At 39.7% G+C, this 19,209-nt stretch overlaps 1 protein-coding gene across 1 annotated transcript in view; it reads right to left on the bottom strand.

Moving 5' to 3' along the window:
• SLC49A4 (solute carrier family 49 member 4) overlaps positions 1-19,209 on the bottom strand; it is a 91,730-nt gene that overhangs the window by 56,237 nt on the left and 16,284 nt on the right. The window contains exon 3 of the mRNA XM_060010764.1: positions 5,452-5,717. Coding sequence (XP_059866747.1) covers positions 5,452-5,717 — 266 coding nt within the window. The remainder of the gene's footprint in view (positions 1-5,451; positions 5,718-19,209) is intronic.

Genomic DNA, 19,209 nt, shown 5'->3' with positions numbered 1-19,209 from the left:
GCAACTGTGATTAAAAATCTTCCAACAAACAAAAGTCCAGGACCAGATGGCTTCACAGGTGAATTCTATCAAACATTTAGAGAAGAGCTAACACCCATCCTTCTCAAATTCTTCCAAAAAATTGCACAGGAAGGAACATTCCCAAACTCATTCTATGAGGCCACCATGACCCTGATACCAAAACCAGACAAAGATACTACAAAAAAAGAAAATGACACACCAGTATCACTGATAAATATAGATGCAAAAATTCTCAACAAAATACTAGCAAACAGAATCCAACAACACATTAAAAGGATCATACACCATGATCAAGTGGGATTTATCCCAGGGATGCAAGGATTCTTCAATATAAGCAAATCAGTGTGATACACCATATTAACAAATTGAAGAATAAAAACCATATTATCATTTCAATAGATGCAGAAAAAGCTTTTGACAAAATTCAACACCCATTTATGATAAAACTCTCCAGAGGGCTTCCCTGGTGGCGCAGTGGTTGAGAGTCCGCCTGCCGATGCAGGGGACACGGGTTCGTGCCCAGGTCTGGGAAGATCCCACATGTCGCGGAGCGGCTGGGCCCGTGAGCCATGGCTGCTGAGCCTGCGCGTCCGGAGCCTGTGCTCCGCAATGGGAGAGGCCACAACAGTGAGAGACTTGCGTACCACCAAAAAAAAACCAAAAAAAAAACCTCTCCAGAAAGTGGGCATAGAGGGAACCTACTTCAACATAGTAAAGGCCATATATGACAAACCCACAGCAAACATCATTCTCAATGGTGAAAAACTGAAAGCATTTCCTTTAAGATCAGGAACAAGACAAGGATGTCCACTCTCACCACTATTATTCAACATAGTTCTGGAAGTCCTAGCCATGGCAATCAGAGAAGAAAAAGAAATAAAAGGAATACAAATTGGAAAAGAAGAAGTCAAACTGTCACTGTTTGCAGATGACATGATAGTATATACAGAGTATCCTAAAGATGCCACCAGAAAACTACTAGGGCCAATCAATGAATATGGTAAAGTTGCAGGATACAAAATTAATGCACAGAAGTCTCTTGCATTCCTATACACTAATGATGAAAAATCTGAAAGAGAAATTAAGGAAACACTGCCATTTACGACTGCAACAAAAAGAATAAAAAACCTAGGAATAAACCTACCTAGGGAGACCAAAGACCTGTATGCAGAAAACTATAAGACACTGATGAAAGAAAATAAAGGTGATACAAACAGTTGGAGAGATATACCATGTTCTTGGATTGGAAGAATCAACATTGTGAAAATGACTCTACTACCGAAAGCAATCTATAGATTCAATGCAATCCCTATCAAACTACCACTGGCATTTTTCACAGAACTAGAACAAAAAATTTTGCAATTTGTATGGAAACACAAAAGACCCCGAATAGCCAAAGCAATCTTGAGAACGAAAGAAGGAACTGGAGGAATCAGGCTCCCAGACTTCAGACTATACTACAAAGCTACAGTTATCAAAACGGTATGGTACTGGCACAAAAACAGAAAGATAGATCAATGGAACAGGATAGAAAGCCCAGAGATAAACCCACGCACATATGGTCACCTTATCTTTGACAAAGGAGGCAGAAATGTACCGTGGAGAAAGGACAGCCTATTCAATAAGTGGTGCTGGGAAAACTGGACAGCTACATGTAAAAGTATGAAGTTAGATCACTCCCTAACACCATACACAAAAATAAGCTCAAAATGGATTAAAGACCTAAATGTAAGGCCAGAAACTATCAAACTCTTAGAGGAAAACATAGGCAGAACACTCTATGACATAAATCACAGCAAGATTCTTTCTGACCCACCTCCTAGAGTAATGGAAATAAAAACAAGAGTAAACAAATGGGACCTAATGAAACTTAAAAGCTTTTGCGCAGCAAAGGAAACCATAAAGAAGACCAAAAGACAACCCTCAGAATGGGAGAAAATATTTGCAAATGAAGCAACTGACAAAGGATTGATCTCCAAAATTTATAAGCAGCTCATGCAGCTTAATAACAAAAAAACAAACAACCCAATCCAAAAATGGGCAGAAGACCTAAATAGACATTTCTCCAAAGAAGATATACAGAGTGCCAACAAACACATGAAAGAATGTTCAACATCACTAATCATGAGAGAAATGCAAATCAAAACTACAATGAGATATCATCTCACACCAGTCAGAATGGCTATCATCAAAAAATCTAGAAACAATAAATGCTGGAGAGGGTGTGGAGAAAAGGGAACCCTCTTACACTGTTGGTGGGAATGTAAATTGATACAGCCACTGTGGAGAACAGTATGGAGGTTCCTTAAAAAGCTACAAATAGAACTACCATATGACCCAGCAATCCCACTACTGGGCATATACCCTGAGAAAACCATAATTCAAAAAGAGTCATGTACCAAAATGTTCATTGCAGCTCTATTTACAATAGCCCAGAGATGGAAACAACCTAAGTGCCCATCATCGGATGAATGGATAAAGAAGATGTGGCACATATATACAATGGAATATTACTCAGCCATAAAAAGAGACGAAATTGAGCTATTTGTAATGAAGTGGATAGACCTAGAGTCTGTCATACAGAGTGAAGTAAGTCAGAAAGAGAGAGACAAATACCGTATGCTAACACATATATATGGAATTTAAAAAAAAAAATGTCATGAAAAACCTAGGGGTGAAACAGGAATAAAGACACAGACTTACTAGAGAATGGACTTGAGGCTATGGGGAGGGGGAAGTGTAAACGGTGACAAAGCGATAAAGAGGCATGGACATATATACACTACCAAACGTAAGGTAGATAGCTAGTGGGAAGCAGCCGCATAGCACAGGGAGATCAGCTCGGTGCTTTGTGACCGCCTGGAGGGGTGGGATAGGGAGGGTGGGAGGGAGGGAGACGCAAGCGGGAAGAGATATGGGAATATATGTATATATATAACTGATTCGTTTTGTTGTGAAGCTGAAACTAACATACCATTGTAAAGCAATTATACTCCAATAAAGATGTTAAAAAAAAAAAAAAGGAACGAAATTGGGTCATTTGTTGAGATGTGGATGGATCTAGAGACTGTCATACAGAGTGAAGTAAGTCAGAAAGAGAAGAACAAATATCATATATTAACGCATATATGTGGAACCTAGAAAAATGGTACAGATGAACTGGTTTGCAGGGCAGAAATAGAGACACAGAAGTAGAGAACAAACGTATGGACACCAAGGGGGGTAAGCAGTGGCACGGGGGGAGGGTGTGATGAATTGCGATATTGGGATTGACATATATACACTGATGTGTATAAAATGGATGACTAATAAGAACCTGCTGTATAAAAAAATAAATGAAATTAAATTTTTAAAACAAGTCATGCCTTTTCCTATATAATAAAGTGGGAGACTGAAGAGTAATGTAAGCAGAAAATACCAAATTTCCTGCGCATTCTGCAATAACATTGGGTCCCCAAAATAAAACAAAAAAAAAGAAAAGGAGTAAGCTGTATACAGGGGGTTAAATGCTTTATTTACTGCCACCACCTCTAATTTCACTTTTCTTCCCTCCAAATCCTACTGGGTTGGCCAAAATATTCGTTTGGGTTTCTCCATGTTCCAGAAAAACCCAAACGAAAGTTTTGGCCAGGCCAATGTTTTGAAATGTAAATTCCATTAGAGAACTCTCTAGTGTAAAATTCTCCAGAGTGTGGCCTTTGCCTACAACATGATGAACTTCAAACCCTTTACTTCTGCTTAGAAGGCTTGTGTGGTATGGCTTACCTCTCTGGCTTCATCTATCACCACTCTCACCAGATCTAAGCTACTCTGGGTTTTCAGTTGCTTGAATGCAGCAGGCTCTCCCTGCCATTACTGGGCTTCTCCTCCATGGTTCTCTCTGTCTTTCTAATGTATTCTTCCTTCTGCCCATTATAGTTAGGTAACTCTCATCCATCAGGTTCCAACTTAGATGGTGCAACTCCAGGAAGCTCTACTTGACCACCAAAATCTGGTTAGGTGCTTCTCCTCTGAGCTCTCAAAGCAACTGTAGATCTTTGGTTATAGCCCTTACCACCCTGTTTTACAACTGTTTGTCTGTATCCTTTGGGACACTGTAAGTTCTGTCTGGTCAGGAACCATGTTTACTTCAGGGCCTAGCACACTGACAGATACATAGGAGTTCAAAATATATTTGTTAAATTAATAAGTAAATACATGAACTAATATGAAGTACATCATAATCTGGTCCTTTATCTTTCCAGTCTCATTTTCTGCCACTTGCTACCTACACCCAAACACATATTTACACCACTCTAGTCACAGCAAATTACGTGCAGTTCCCTGGACATACTGAGCTCTCATACCTTCTCTGCCTTCTCACTTGCTGTTCCTTCTATAAGGAACCTTAATCCGCTTGAACATTCAGTCAAGCCTTCCCTGACTCCTCAACTTCTCCCCAAAGCCAAGTCAATTAGGCCTTCTAAGCTCTGTATATCCTTATTTGTATTATAATGATCTCATCAGTGATCTTACCAAATCCCAGTGCTTAGCAAGGTCCTTGATATATAGTAAACACTTATAAAAAGTTTTCTGAATGCAGAAGGAAATAATAAACAGGCACATGGGGAGAGAGGATATATATATATATATATATATATATATATATATATATTTTTTTTTTTTTTTGTGGTACGCGGGCCTCTCACTGTTGTGGCCTCTCCCGTTGTGGAGCACAGGCTCCGGACGCGCAGGCTCAGCAGCCATGGCTCACGGGCCCAGCCGCTCCACAGCATGTGGGATCTTCCCGGACTGGGGCACGAACCCGCGTCCCCTGCCTCGGCAGGCGGACTCTCAACCACTGCGCCACCAGGGAAGCCCCAGAGGGGATATATTTAAGGAGATCTAAGAGTGGACTAGGGCTTGACTCTAGAAATAAAGAGAAAGGACCCAGGAGAATATTTTGAAAAGATCAACGTCCCTTATGAATAGACTAAACATACAGAGAGTAGGAAATGAAAAGGATAAATCATGGGTGATACCGGTTTATAAGGTGAGAGAACACGGCCAATGACAGGGAAACTGCAAGGGAGACAATGGGCTTAACACCTACCAACAGATGCTTAACAAATATTTATCGTGGATCGTGATGTTCAGCTTTTTATACTGGTACCTAGAAAATACACCACAGTGCTTAACTGTATGGACAGGAAGAGCAAAGTTAAGAAATAACCTTACATGTAGCAATAATACATTTTAAACTTCATAACTTCCAAGAAAGGGTCAGTTTTAAATAGGCATCTCCATATTACATGAAAGGAAAGCACATGTATGAATATGTATGGATTAGTCCTCTACTTCATAAGAAGTGGTCTGGTATACAGAAAGTAGAGTGAAGATGATGGGGATAAAAGACAAAACATAACAGGAAGAAAATAAACTTCAAAATACCTGCATATAATACAGTCTCTATGCGATCTTTAATGTGGGCCCTGCTATTCTCTGAAGCAAGAAGAGGCGCCGTCCCATTGGGAGCTGGAACAACAAGTGGTCCAACTAAAAATGCACATGCTCCCCCAAGATAACTGAGCATTGATGCAATAGCTGTGGCAGTGGCCCGCTCGTCTGCAGAGAACCACGTTGTGGAGAGGAATGGAGCTGCGTTCATTACAGTCGGACCTGCCAATCCATTTAACAGCTGTCCTGCATGGATTAGTCTGCAATCAAACAAATTAAAAGGCTGTGAGGTAGCTGAGACAGGAATCTTCTAGACAAAGAGAAGTTAGCCACACTGCAGTTAACTATGGCAATAAGAATACATATCTGTAAAGACTACGACACATCTGAAATGCAAAGTATGGTGACTCTCTGTGAGGGAGATAAAATACAGCAATAGTCACCCCTTATTCATTTCACAAATATTTACCAAAGCCTCTGATTTGTGTCACATTCCAAACTAAATACTTCCAATAACTTGTTTCATTTGTTATCACAACACTATGTGGAAGCTATTATTATCCCCATTTATTGAGATATGAAAGCTTTGGCTTGGAAAGATAAAGAAACTTGCCCAAGTGCTAACAGGCAAGCTAAGATTTAGACCCAGGTTTGACTCCCAAATCCATACTCTATTAGACTGCCACTCACAGAGACCTAGTAAGTGCCGCCAGCCCTACAAATAACACAGTTCGTTGAGCTCAACATTCCACACCCTACTCTGTGCCAGGTGATGGAAATACAAAAAAGAAAGTAATCATTACAGAATCTTCTAATGGAAGAGGAATCAGAGGATCTAGTCTGCACCTAACTAGTTGAATGGCCCTGGGTAATACGTCTTTGTAGGATTCCATCCCTTCTCCTCTAAAATGATGAGATTAGTTTAAATTGAATATTCATGCCTCGAGCATTTGTTAGGTTAAGGTACTATAATCACAGATCACTAGGTCCCTTCCAGTCCCAATCTTCTGACCATGACTTTAATTGTAAGGGTTAGTGAAAAGTAGTTTCTTGCTTCCATTCCAGTTGTTCTCCTGCTCATCCTTCCTCACTATTCTATTCAGTGCTCTATCCTGTTCCCTGCTGAACACGGAACGTGAAAACCCTTTTCCCACATTTCTTCCTCCACCCCCAAAATATACATTCACATTCAAGAGTAGCCTTGAAGGAGAAAAGAAGCCAGAAGTCCAAAAAGCACGGACAAGAATGGGGAACCTAGAAAAATGGTACAGATGAACCGGTTTGCAGGGCAGAAATAGAGACACAGAAGTAGAGAACAAACGTATGGACACCAAGGGGGTAAGCGGTGGCAGACAAGAATGGGAAGTGAGTCAACCTCTTCTACCTTGGAGGCAGAGGAAAGGGAAGGAACAGTGTATGTGACATACACATGATACTAACTACTTTTTCTTTCTGTTCCTTTTGCTTTTCAGTCACCATGTGGGTGCCAAATCCTCTTTTTAGCAACTACCACCTTAAGCTACTTAGAAAAAGTTTTTCAAATGTACAAGGAAATAATAAACAGGCATGTGAGGAGAGGTAGGGCCCTAACGTAGAAGCATAAGTGAGTGGGAAGTGAAATATGTGAATTACATCTGCTCAAATCTTTGTATATGTTGGAAAAGTTATTCGAAGGCAAAATGGCTTCAAGCGTCGTTAATATTACTAAATTAAGAAAACCAAAGACAATTAAAATCTTTCTTGCGTAAGGGGGAAGTATTTTCTAGATGACAAACACAATGAAACTGCTTATAAACCAAATACCTCCTCCAAATGCCAGAGGGTCCCCAGCTGTCACACAGAAATTTCATCATAGAAGTATTCTTGAAACACTGTCATTAAGTGGTTTTAATCATGACTCGTGATGGTACAATAATCAAACGACACATGACGGCTCATAAAGGTAACTGGTTTTACATTTAACACCTTTAATGAGGTATTCCTGAAAGACTCATCTCATCTAGAAGGAGAAGGGTTGGAATGAGTAAGATTTATTATGCCTAAAAATGTTAAGCGTAGAAGGAGAACATGGAAGAAACGACCTATTAAAAAAAAAAAAAACCTTGATAAAACAGTATGAATCCTGAAAACTAAGGTATAAAACTCAAATCATTGCCATGGCTTAACTCTTTGCTACTTCTCAGTGAAATCACGAATAGACTATTTTCCAAGGAGCAAACATAAGTCATAGAACATGTGAGCTTGAGATAAGGTAAGGATCATCCAAGTCCAGTTTACTCAATTCTCAGATCAGAATATTTCTCACTATAACATGTATACCTGCTAAAGTAAATATCCAGAGCACGTATAGCACTAGGGACATTACAGATGGCTACTAAGTCTAAAAGGTCACCGAACTTGGAAGGCCAACCTAAAACATGAATTATCAAAGTGAAAAATCATAGGGAAAAACAAGCTGTTTTGGCGTTTCAAAATTATTCTAATTTAAATAAGTAAGTGCTTTTTTGCATTAAAGTCATCATAAATAAATGCACTCCTCATAAATGAGCTCAGTAGGAGAACTGGGACCTATAGGATTTTGAGTTACCCTCTGAATTCATGGGAAACCTGGCAGGGAAATCCAGTGCCTGCTCTTCCCAGAATCTTTAAATTTTCCAGATCTTAGTTCTGCTCCTTCTTGCACCTACATCTTAGAGTCCCTCAGGGCCTGACACTTACTAAGTGGTTATAAGCACTGCCGTCTGGTAACCATGGCATAACACCAATCTGTAATATAAAGATTTTCATGTTTGCCTGACACTGGTTTCCGTCACCTACCATTAACTTACCCTATTTTTCATCTTGTTTATGTTCTCCTTTGCTGTACAAAAGCTTTTAAGTTTCATTAGGTCCCATTTGTTTATTTTTGATTTTATTTCCATTTCTCTAGGAGGTGGGTCATAAAGGATCTTGCTGTGATTTATGTCATAGAGTGGTCTGCCTATGTTTTCCTCTAAGAGTTTGATAGTGTCTGGCCTTACATTTAGGTCTTTAATCCATTTTGAGTTTATTTTTGTGTATGGTGTTAGGGAGTGTTCTAATTTCATTCTTTTACATGTAGCTGTCCAGTTTTCCCAGCACCACTTATTAAAGAGGCTGTCTTTTCTCCATTGTATATTCTTGCCTCCTTTATCAAAAATAAGGTGACCATATGTGCGTGGGTTTATCTCTGGGCTTTCTATCCTGTTCCATTGATCTATATTTCTGTTTTTGTGCCAGTACCATACTGTCTTGATTACTGTAGATTTGTAGTATAGTCTGAATGGGAGAAAATATTTGCAAGTGAAGCAACTGACGAAGGATTAATCTCCAAAATTTACAAGCAGCTCAATATCAAAAAAAACAAACAACCCAATCCAAAAATGGTCAGAAGACCTAAATAGACATTTCTCCAAAGAAGATATACAGATTGCCAACAAACACATGAAAGGATGCTCAACATCATTAATCATTAGAGAAATGCAAATCAAAACTACAATGAGGTATCACCTCACACCAGTCAGAATGGCCATCATCAAAATATCTACAAACAATAAATGCTGGAGAGGGTGTGGAGAAAAGGGTACCCTCTTGCACTGTTGGTGGGAATGTAAATTGATACAGCCACTATGGAGAACGGTATGGAGGTTCCTTAAAAAACTAAAAGTAGAACTACAAAAAAAAAAATTAAAAAAAAAAAAGAACTACCATATGACCCAGCAATCCCACTACTGGGCATATACCCTGAGAAAACCATAATTCAAAAAGAGTCATGTACCACAGCGTTTATTGCAGCTCTAGTGACAACAGCCAGGAGATGGAAGCAACCTAAGTGTCCATCAACAGATGAATGGATAAAGAAGATGTGGCACATATATCCAATGGAATATTACTCAGCCATAAAAAGAAACGAAACTGAGTTATTTGTAGTGAGGTGGATGGACCTAGAGTCTGTCATACAGAGTGAAGTAAGTCAGCAAGAGAAAAACAAATACCGTATGCTAACACATATATATGGAATCTAAAAAAAAAAAAAGTCATGAAGAACCTAGGGGCAAGACAGGAATAAAGATGCAGACCTACTAGAGAATGGACTTGAGGACACGGGGAGGGGGAAGGGTAAGCTGGGACAAAGTGAGACAGTGGCATGGACACATATACACCACCAAATGTAAAATAGATAGCTAGTGGGAAGCAGCCGCATAGCATAGGGAGATCAGCTCGGTGCTTTGTAACCACCTGGATGGGTGGGATAGGGAGGGTGGGAGGGAGGGAGACGCAAGAGGGAGGAGATATGGGAACATATGTATATGTATAACTGATTCACTTTGTTATAAAGCAGAAACTAACACACCATTGTAAAGCAATTATACTCCAATAAAGATGTTAAAAAAAAAAAGCCTTGGGGGAAAGAAAACTTACCCTATTTTATGAAATTAACTTGTTTGTAAAAATATATTTAAAAATAATTCAGTTATATATATAAAATCTTGTTTTCCCATTTAATAGTAATGCAGAGGTTTTTTTTTTTCTGGAAAAGTACTGGCCCTAAGACATAATAAAATCATACAAACATTACCGTAAATTCTTTAAAATGACAATTAAGGAGAGGAAATAATTATAAATGGTTCAATACAAGTTGTATTATTTAATTCATTTAACAAAGAGGTACTGAGTATTCACTGTGTATTGGGTAGGCACTGTGATAGCCATGGGTACATGGGAATATAAAATTAAAAAGCTAAAACTTTTTAAGTAGAGTAGTTGAAGAGTAACCTACCAGTACTCTATCAGGAATATAAAGAAAAATAAGGCAATAATTAGGCCTAAGCTTGTGGGGCCTGGGACAAGAGTACTAGTAGAGGTCCCTGCACACCCTCCTTCTCCTCTGACCTCTGGTTCTGATCTATAACATCAGGGGCTTCACATACATGCACATGAACCTTAAGGTCCAACTCCATCCAAGCTCCAGCTATCCCCTTCCAAACACCTGCCCCTTAGCTACCCCTTGGGCCTAGGGAGCACACCCCAGGGATGCAGTTCACTCTTGGAAGAACAGACCTGGGAAAGAGGTATGTTGCAGGGATTGCTGGGGTCTTGTGTAGCTTGAAAGTGGTGATGGGCAGGGCAGACACATCTCTTCGGCTCTACAGACTCCTCACCCCATAAGGAATGGCAAAACTGAAGGAAAACCAGAGTGGAACACTCTTAGGCATGGAGTCCAGGACAAGGACCCGGTGGCACTACTGGCAACAACAGTGAGGTACAGAGGAGGGATGGTTTGGAGGGCTGTTAAGGTGGTATAATAGATATAGTTAAGTGAATGACTGGATATAAAGGGGGGTACCCATAACTGTAGAAATGTCCAATAAGTGGTTGACTACAGGTTGCAAGCTAAGGAAAGAGGTCTGAGATGAGAGATATACATTGGGTTTGGGGAACAAACTCTGGAGAATACCATCATTTAAATAGTCAGGGGAAGAGGAGTCTAGAAAGACAATTGAGAAGGAGTAATTATAGAGGCAGAAAAAAAATAAAACAGGAAAACCTGGTGTCATAGTAACTAAGGAGAGAAGGGTTTAGAGAAGATGAAAGTGAGGTACCAATAATTTCAGATCAAACAGAAAGAGGGTTTAACTGAAATGTAACCACTGGATTCGGCAACAAGGAGGTCTTGCATGATCTGAGCAGAAGCAGTTTCAGGAGACTGCTGAGGATGGAAGTTGGATACATGAGAAAATGGAAATTTACAATTAGACTATTCATTCTAATTGTTAAAAACAGATGCCAGAACAAAAATTAGGTATATGAACTTGACAGTATGAAAAGGAAAAACACCCAGCTTACATGAACAGTCTGAACTTAAAAGTCTCTCTGCCTTCACATGCTGAAAGATAAATGCAACTTGTTGTGATTGTCCTAATGCTTTTGAAGCACTCCTGAAGGAAGCTGGCTTTCAGAAACTCATACCGATTGATCTGGGCTGACTGTTAAAAACAACATGGACATATATACACTACCAAACGTAAAATAGATAGCTAGTGGGAAGCAGCTGCATAGCACAGGGAGATCAGCTCGGTGCTTTGTGACCACCTGGAGGGGTGGGATAGGGAGGGTGGGAGCGAGGGAGACGCAAGAGGGAGGAGATATGGGAACCTATGTATAACTGATTCACTTTGTTATAAAGCAGAAACTAACACACCATTGTAAAGCAATTATACTCCAATAAGGATGTAAAAATAAAAAAAAACAAAGAACAACAACACAGAACAACAAAAGAGGTGTGATTCACAACCTTCCGTTAAGTGAAGTAGATTACATAACTTAACGTTAATTTTTCTGTCATGATTACATGCTTCAGTTTTGTTTTGCAAGTAGCAGTTAAGTTCCTTGTGGGTAAGGACCACGGTTTCTAAACTCCCCAGAGTGCCTCCCAGGGTGCGAAGGCAGTGTGGATGCTCTCCAGGATCCAAGTACAGGGAAGTGGGGTCACCGAAATACACAACTAACCTGTGTTGTACAAACCTCACAAAGTTCCACCACATACATCACATCAGTTCCACTTGTAAATTTTAAAAAGCTTCTATTCAGCAATACAAAAAACAAGGTGATTAATATTTGGGAAACAAAACTTTTAGAAAAAGAAAATGAGAGTGGTTAGAGCGAGGCCAAGGTTTTAGCACTGTCTCCAGCACAGTGCACCCGGGGAGGGCAGGCAGAAGTTAGCAGCATGAGGACGTAGTTTTGTCTCCTGGGCAAAAAGCTCTGTAGCAGAAAGGGAGCTCTCTGGAAGCTGACTAGTTAATTCAAGGGGTCTAACTCTTGCTTCCTTGCCTGAAACTTCATGCCTGATGAAGATGGGTATACTCGTATATTCACAGTTAGGAGACTGCAGGTGTCCTGACCTTCACAGGTCAAGCCCTGACAGACGTGCCAAGGCGCAGGGGTACTGCTCTCCTTCATCCCAGTCTCCTCTCACTGGTCCCTTAATTGACTCCCTCTCCTTGTCTCCCCCTCCCCACCCAACTTCCTTTTCTTCCCTTCTCCCTTGGGTCTTTTTTCTTTGTTCCTTTTTTTTCTCCTTACGTAGCTTCTGCCTACTTCTGAGGCCTAGTTTACACTGTCCCCACAGGCCAGGTGGAAAATAGGGGAATTTCCCTTGTGGGCTGAGAAGAAGATTAGATCAGAGCTTTGGGAGTTTTTCCAGCATCAGCAGAACCAGATGGTAGAGACTAGGAAGTGGGAGCGGCCCACCAGTGTCGGTACTGCTGAGGCTGGCTGGCCCACGGCAGGCATGAGGACACCTAGCATGGCCTGGCCACATCTGCCACGGCCCTGGGCACCTCAGCCCTCAATTGCTGCCCCTGCCCATGGAGAGGCCAAGGCTCAGGGGCACGTAGTGTGGCATTTCTGCACAGCTGCATTCCTTTTCTTATTATTCAATATACTATAGCTTTTCAAACAAATGCCAATAGCTAAAGTTCAAACTGAAGACCTGTAAGTTCATGTGTTTTCATGTACTTGACATTTTAGCTTGTATTTAATGATATTCTGGTATCCCAACCTTTTGCTTCCTGACATTCTGGAACAAATACCCATGATTCTTAAATTATTTTCTACTTAAAATAATATGATATTTTAGAATTTGAATTTTTATAGTTGGAAGAAACTTCAAACCTCAGCTAGATAACCCACCCTCTTGATTTTATAGGAAAACCGAGTTCCAGAAAAGCTAATAATACATTTAAAATCACACTTATTTTATAACTTATTTATAACTTTCTTTTCTTCAAAAATTATTTGTGAGGGGAGTTTCAAAGTCATATAACTAGCTAATGGCTAAGCCAGGACTAGAAATCAAAATTAAAAGTGATTTCACCAGTCCACAAATTTTTTTTTTTTTTTTTTTGCAGTATGCGGGCCTCTCACTGTTGTGGCCTCTCCCGCTGCGGAGCACAGGCTGCAGACGCACAGGTCCAGCGGCTACGGCTCACGGGCCCAGCCGCTCTGCAGCCCGTGTGATCCTCCCGGACCGGGGCACGAACCCATGTCCCCTGTATCGGCAGGCGGACTCTCAACCACTGAGCCACCAGGGAAGCCCCCTTTTTTTTTAAGTTTAATTTTTTTTAATACAGCAGGTTCTTATTAGCTATTTATTTATTTATTTATTTATGGCTGCATTGGGTCTTTGTTGCTGCACATGGGCTTTCTCTAGTTGTGGTGAGTAGGCGTTACTCTTTGTGGCGGTGCATGGGCTGGCATATTTTTATTCTATGCAGAGATGTACTTTATAAACCTTTATTATGACTAGCACTGGGGATAACATTAGCGAGTTGGCTTTTTAGAAACTGAGCAGGTATTTCCTCAGTGTAAATCCAGCATTCTTAACTTAAATTCTATGTATTTTTAATGAGAAATGATTTAGAATAAGAATACTTATCTCTAACACTCAATATGCCAATGGTTCACAAGCTTTCTCCCAATTCCCCATTCCTAATCATCCTGCATGAGAATAAACTCATGTGTTACAGGATTTCCTGGATATTGAAAATGGTCTAAAGTGCTAGAAGTAGTTTTCCTTTATTTAGCCCAAAAAGGCAATAAAAAGGGTCAGAGATGCTATGAATTAATTACAGGAAAAAGGAAGTTAGGAAGGGAGAAACAGACTGAAATGGTGAAAAGGAATGAGCTTTCTAAAGATTTTTACCATAGCCTCAGTTTTCTTTTATGAAAATCTATTTCCCTTTTGTACCCTTTAATAATTTTGGCCAATTATGATCCAATTAAAAATATCTACTGCATACCTACTATGGTCAAGGCACCTACAGCAGACACTAAAAGGAATATAAAGATAAGAACTACAGTCTTGGCCTAAAGAAGCTTATAATAATAACATATCAAGTACAGTTACAGAAAGTTCATTAAAAAACACAGTGAAAAGAATATTGGGTTAGATATCAAAAGACTCAGCTTCTAGACTTATCTAAATTTATTAACTGTATAATCTTTGGTGAATCACTTATTCTCTTTCATTTCAATTTCCCCAAACGTACTTTATCTCACAGGATTTTTATTAAGGCCAAATACGATAATCTCTCAGCAAAGCTCGGGAGAAAAATGGACTTAGTCCTGGTCTGAGAGAGACCTACCTCCCCCCCATTTTGTCTCATAACGTTTTTTTTGTCTCATAACTCTTATTTTGTCCTCTTAGTTTAAAAGTATTTTATATATATACTCGTAGTAGAAAAGAAGTGCATAGAGAAGAAAAAGTCCATAAATTCAATGATTCAGTAACTCATATAACCATTCCTAATATTTTGATTTTTCAGTCTTTTTTTCTTTCAGTTTTTTTTTCCAATGCATCTCTCAATCAAGACAGGCACAGGTAATCATAGATATCAAATTGAATATACAGTTTTATGCACTAAATCATTTTAACTTTATAGTGTATAATAAGCATTTCTCATTTCATTCTTTATATCATAATTGTTAATAGCTCCACTGATAGTCTATCATACAGATGTACAAAAACTCATTTAACATTTTCCTAATGTTTGTTACTTATTTGTTAATATTAATAATGGTGTTGTGATAACCTTTGTATAAAAATATTTGCCATTTCCAAATTATTTCCTTAGGGTCGATAAGTCAGAGGGTATGAACATTTTAGATCTTATGAAATATACTCCAAAGTTGTATTTCAGAAGAGCCTGTAGCAATTTACAGTCCCATCAGTAGTGGTCAACAGTGCCTGCCTCACCAAGCATTGAATACCACTATTTAAAAAATACTCACCTAAAAATAAAGAAAAAAATTAAAAAAAAATGTTTAATAGAAAAATAAAAATTACACACATACACACAAAATTGGTGTGTTAGTTTTCTATTGCTGTTATAACAAATTACCACAAACTTAGTGGCTTTAAGACAACACTCATTTATTCTCTTACATTTCTGTAAATCAGAAGTCCAACATGGGTCTCACTGAGCTAAACTCAAGGTGTGGCATGGCTATGTTCCTTCCTGGAGGCTCTAGAGAAGGATATGCTTCCTCGTCTTTCCCAGCTTCTAGCAGCCACCTGCATTCCTTGGCTCCTGGCCCCCCTCTTCTGTCTTCAAAGCCAGCAACAGTGGTTTGAGTCCTTCTCACACTGCATCTCTCTGACTTCCTCTTCTATCTCTCCTTTTAGGACTTTTGTGATTACATTGGGCCCACCTGGATAACGCAGGATAATCTCCCTATTTTAGGGTCAGATGATTAGCAAACTTAATTCCACCTACTATCGTAGTTCTCTTTTGCCATGTAACAGAACACATTCACGGGTTCCGGGTATTAGAACATGGACATCTTTGGGGGATGGGGGTATTATTCTGTCTGTCACACTTGGTAAGGCCAAAAGGGATCTCCTTGTTTTTTTTGTGTGTGTGTGGTTTTTTGCGGTACACGGTCCTCTCACTGCTGTGGTCTCTCCCGTTGCGGAGCACAGGCTCCGGACACGCAGGCTCAGCGGCCATGGCTCAGGGGCCCAGCCGCTCTGCAGCATGTGGGATCTTCCCGGACCAGGGCACGAACCCATATCCCCTGCATCAGCAGGCAGACTCTCAAACACTGCACCACCAGGGAAGTCCAGGGATCTCCTTGTTTTAATTTGCATTTCTTTTTTTGACTACTGGTCTTTTTTCCCATTGGTATATTACAATTTTTCTTATTTTCAATGAGTGCTTAATATATTTATTTGTATTATTTACCTGTTCTTGCCCTTATTTTGACAAATATTTTCTCCTGTTGGTCAATTTTGTTTTAAGCTTAACAATTTGTACACTCAACAGTTTGTAAGTGGTCAGATCAATTTTTCTCTTTATAATTTTCCTGTTTTTCATGCTTTAGAAAAAAATTCCTATGTAGAGATCAGATAAATATTCCTATATATTGTTTTCCAACTAAATATTTAACCATTTAATTCATCTGAATTTATTTTGATGCATGGTATAAAAAGAGGATATAAACTGAACTTTTCCCCCTAAACAGCCAGTTTGCCTGTGGTAGAGACAATAAACTATCCCCCAGTGTCCATTCTCTCTATTTTCCTTTTAATTACAGAGCACCCCAAGTCTGTGCTGGGGTGAGCTACAGTCTGCATTTCCAAGCTCCCCCTGCAGTGAGGTGGGGTCTTGTTACCAAGTTTGGGCCAATGTGATGAGAGTGGGAGGATTTCAAGGTCACCTCCTTGAGGATAAAATGCTCTCCCTGGTCTCCCTCTCCCTCTTCCTGTGGGATGAAATGTTACTACAGTGTGGATAAATCCACTCTGGACTGTCCTGCCAAGGCATTTCCCTAGGGAAGCAACAAGATAGAGGGAACTTAGGTTCCTTTGTAGAACAGAGGTGCCTAGGCCCTGGCCCACCTGCCAACTCTGGACTATCACATAAGAAAGAAATACTATCTTGTTTCAGCCATTATATTTTGAGACTCCTCACTATAACAGCTTAACTGTTCCCTGATGGAGAAATTAGCTCCAGAATTAGAATTCTGCATTCAGAAAGGCATAACATAGTTGGCACTGATTTAGTGGTTAGGCTGCAGGCTGAAAAGGCAGGTGACTTGTGAGATGCAGCAAAACCACTGCTTGTGATTACCTGGAACTGGCTGGAAAAAAATCAGAACACTACTCTGTTTCCTGCCCCTTGCCGCTTTTAGGATGGCACTACAAGAGAGATGGAGCCAGGCAAGTGGTAGCTGGTTTGCAAGCACAGACGGAAGGGACAAGAGCTCTGCTAAGGGGGTTTCTCTCTGCCCAAGGCCTACTATCCAAATTTAATGAGAATCCAGGAATTTGAAGCCTCAGGTTGCTTCTGTATCCTAAAATGGCAGGAAATAACATCCTTCAGAGCCTGTCTAGCAGCAAAGATCAAATTAAAGGTGTTATTTTCCTACCCAGTCCTTTTATCAGATGGCATCCTGGCAGCCACCACGAAATTGAGGGAAAAGGGATGAGCTGAGCACAGAAGGAGTAAAGGAAAGGAGATTCAGCAGGTGTAAGAAACACAGCCATAAGTAAAAATCTTTGGATGTGGCTACCTTTACATGAACCCACTGGATGTAAATAGAGAAGCCTACTAAATGTTTGAGGGAAGTGTATCACCAAAGACACCGCAAAACGGTTCTATGAAGCTTTAAGATGCTTGATTCCTAAAGTAATCCTGAGGTCCCCAAATCAGTATCAGGCAGAAAGTGAAACACCACAGCTGTGTAGCCCCTAAGAATGGCATAGCCTCCAACTTCAGGTGTATTCACTAAGAAGAATGGACCAAAAAAGAGCCTTCCCGAGGATAAAGCCAAAATCACAAAGAACAATCAAAGGGGTCACTCCCAGAGAACCACAAAGACCTGATAGAAGCCAGAGACTCTGGATTTTGAGTTGGACACAATAACTGGACTGGACTGTGGGTCTTATCCTTTGAGGAAAGATGAATATGTTTTTTGCATGGGAAGAGGGGGTACCTGGATACATGGAGACATTTGATAGCAGAGACTACTAACTGTGTCCTTACATCCATTCTCCCTTTCTTTTGTTACAGCATCCATGCATTTTTTGTTGTTATTTCTTAAAATTACTTTCAAACCAACTTTGTTACCTGGGACAGAGAACAAATCCTCCCACTTCTACAAAAAGAAATCAAATGTGACATTCCATGGCAAAAATGAGACTTCCACAATCTTCCTAACAGGAAGTACTTGTTTCTAGCTGAGATTTCCTACCCAGAGGAGTACTGCTTAATTTAGTGCCAATTTAGTGCCTTGTACCATTATTTCTGTTTATGCTGTGATAGCTATATCTTTTTTTTTTTAAGCATCCTTGCATTTTAACTGGGGGCATGGCTGCTGAGCTACATTTTCAGCTCCTCTTGCGGATACGTGTGGCCATGTACTAAGTCTGTACCAATGGGATGTGAGTAGAATTGATACATACAGCTTCCTAGTCATCACCTAAAGACGTAGTCACTTGCCCTGCATGTCCTATTTCCCCTTCCTGTGGGCTACAATGAAAGCACTGATGATGAGCCAGCTTTGACCACTTGGACAAGGATATCACCCCAGGGGATGTTAGAACAACAGAAAAGGAACTTGGGTCCCTGGAACAGAGCTCTCTACATGCCTGGAGCAGCCCACTATCTTTTAGACTGTTTCTTGGTAGAAAAATAAACTTCTATTTATTGAGCTTGTGTATTTTTTTATCTCTTTACACAGCTTAGCCTATGCTTTACAAATACAGACTGTCAATAAATGCTGACTGCCCAGTTATGAATTTAAATAATGAAATCTGAAATCTGCAAACCAACATTTGTTAAGAATGTCTATTATGTTCATTTTCCCATTCTCTTTTCAGAAGTGCTTATATTTTTATATTATTTTATAAGTTAGATATCATATTTGCAACACATATTTTTCCTAGTTTGTATTTTAATTTTATGATTTCTTTTAGAAACATGAGGGTTCAAATGTTTATGTAGTCAAATCTACAAATGCTTCCCTTATGATTTCTTTCACTGTCTTTATACTTGGAAAAGCAATCTCTTTAGGGATAAGATTAATTTTCCCTTACACTGTTTCATTTTAACTATGAAGCTCATCAATCCATCAGGAATATATTTTAATGCACGCTGTATGGTTAAGTATCCACATTTCTTTTTCTAATACGTAACCAATTTGCCCAAACACATAATAGATAGATCT

This window comes from Delphinus delphis, chromosome 4 (assembly GCF_949987515.2).
Source record: "Delphinus delphis chromosome 4, mDelDel1.2, whole genome shotgun sequence".
Taxonomy (NCBI): Eukaryota; Metazoa; Chordata; class Mammalia; order Artiodactyla; family Delphinidae; genus Delphinus; species Delphinus delphis.
This window is presented reverse-complemented; position numbering and strand designations above follow the sequence as displayed.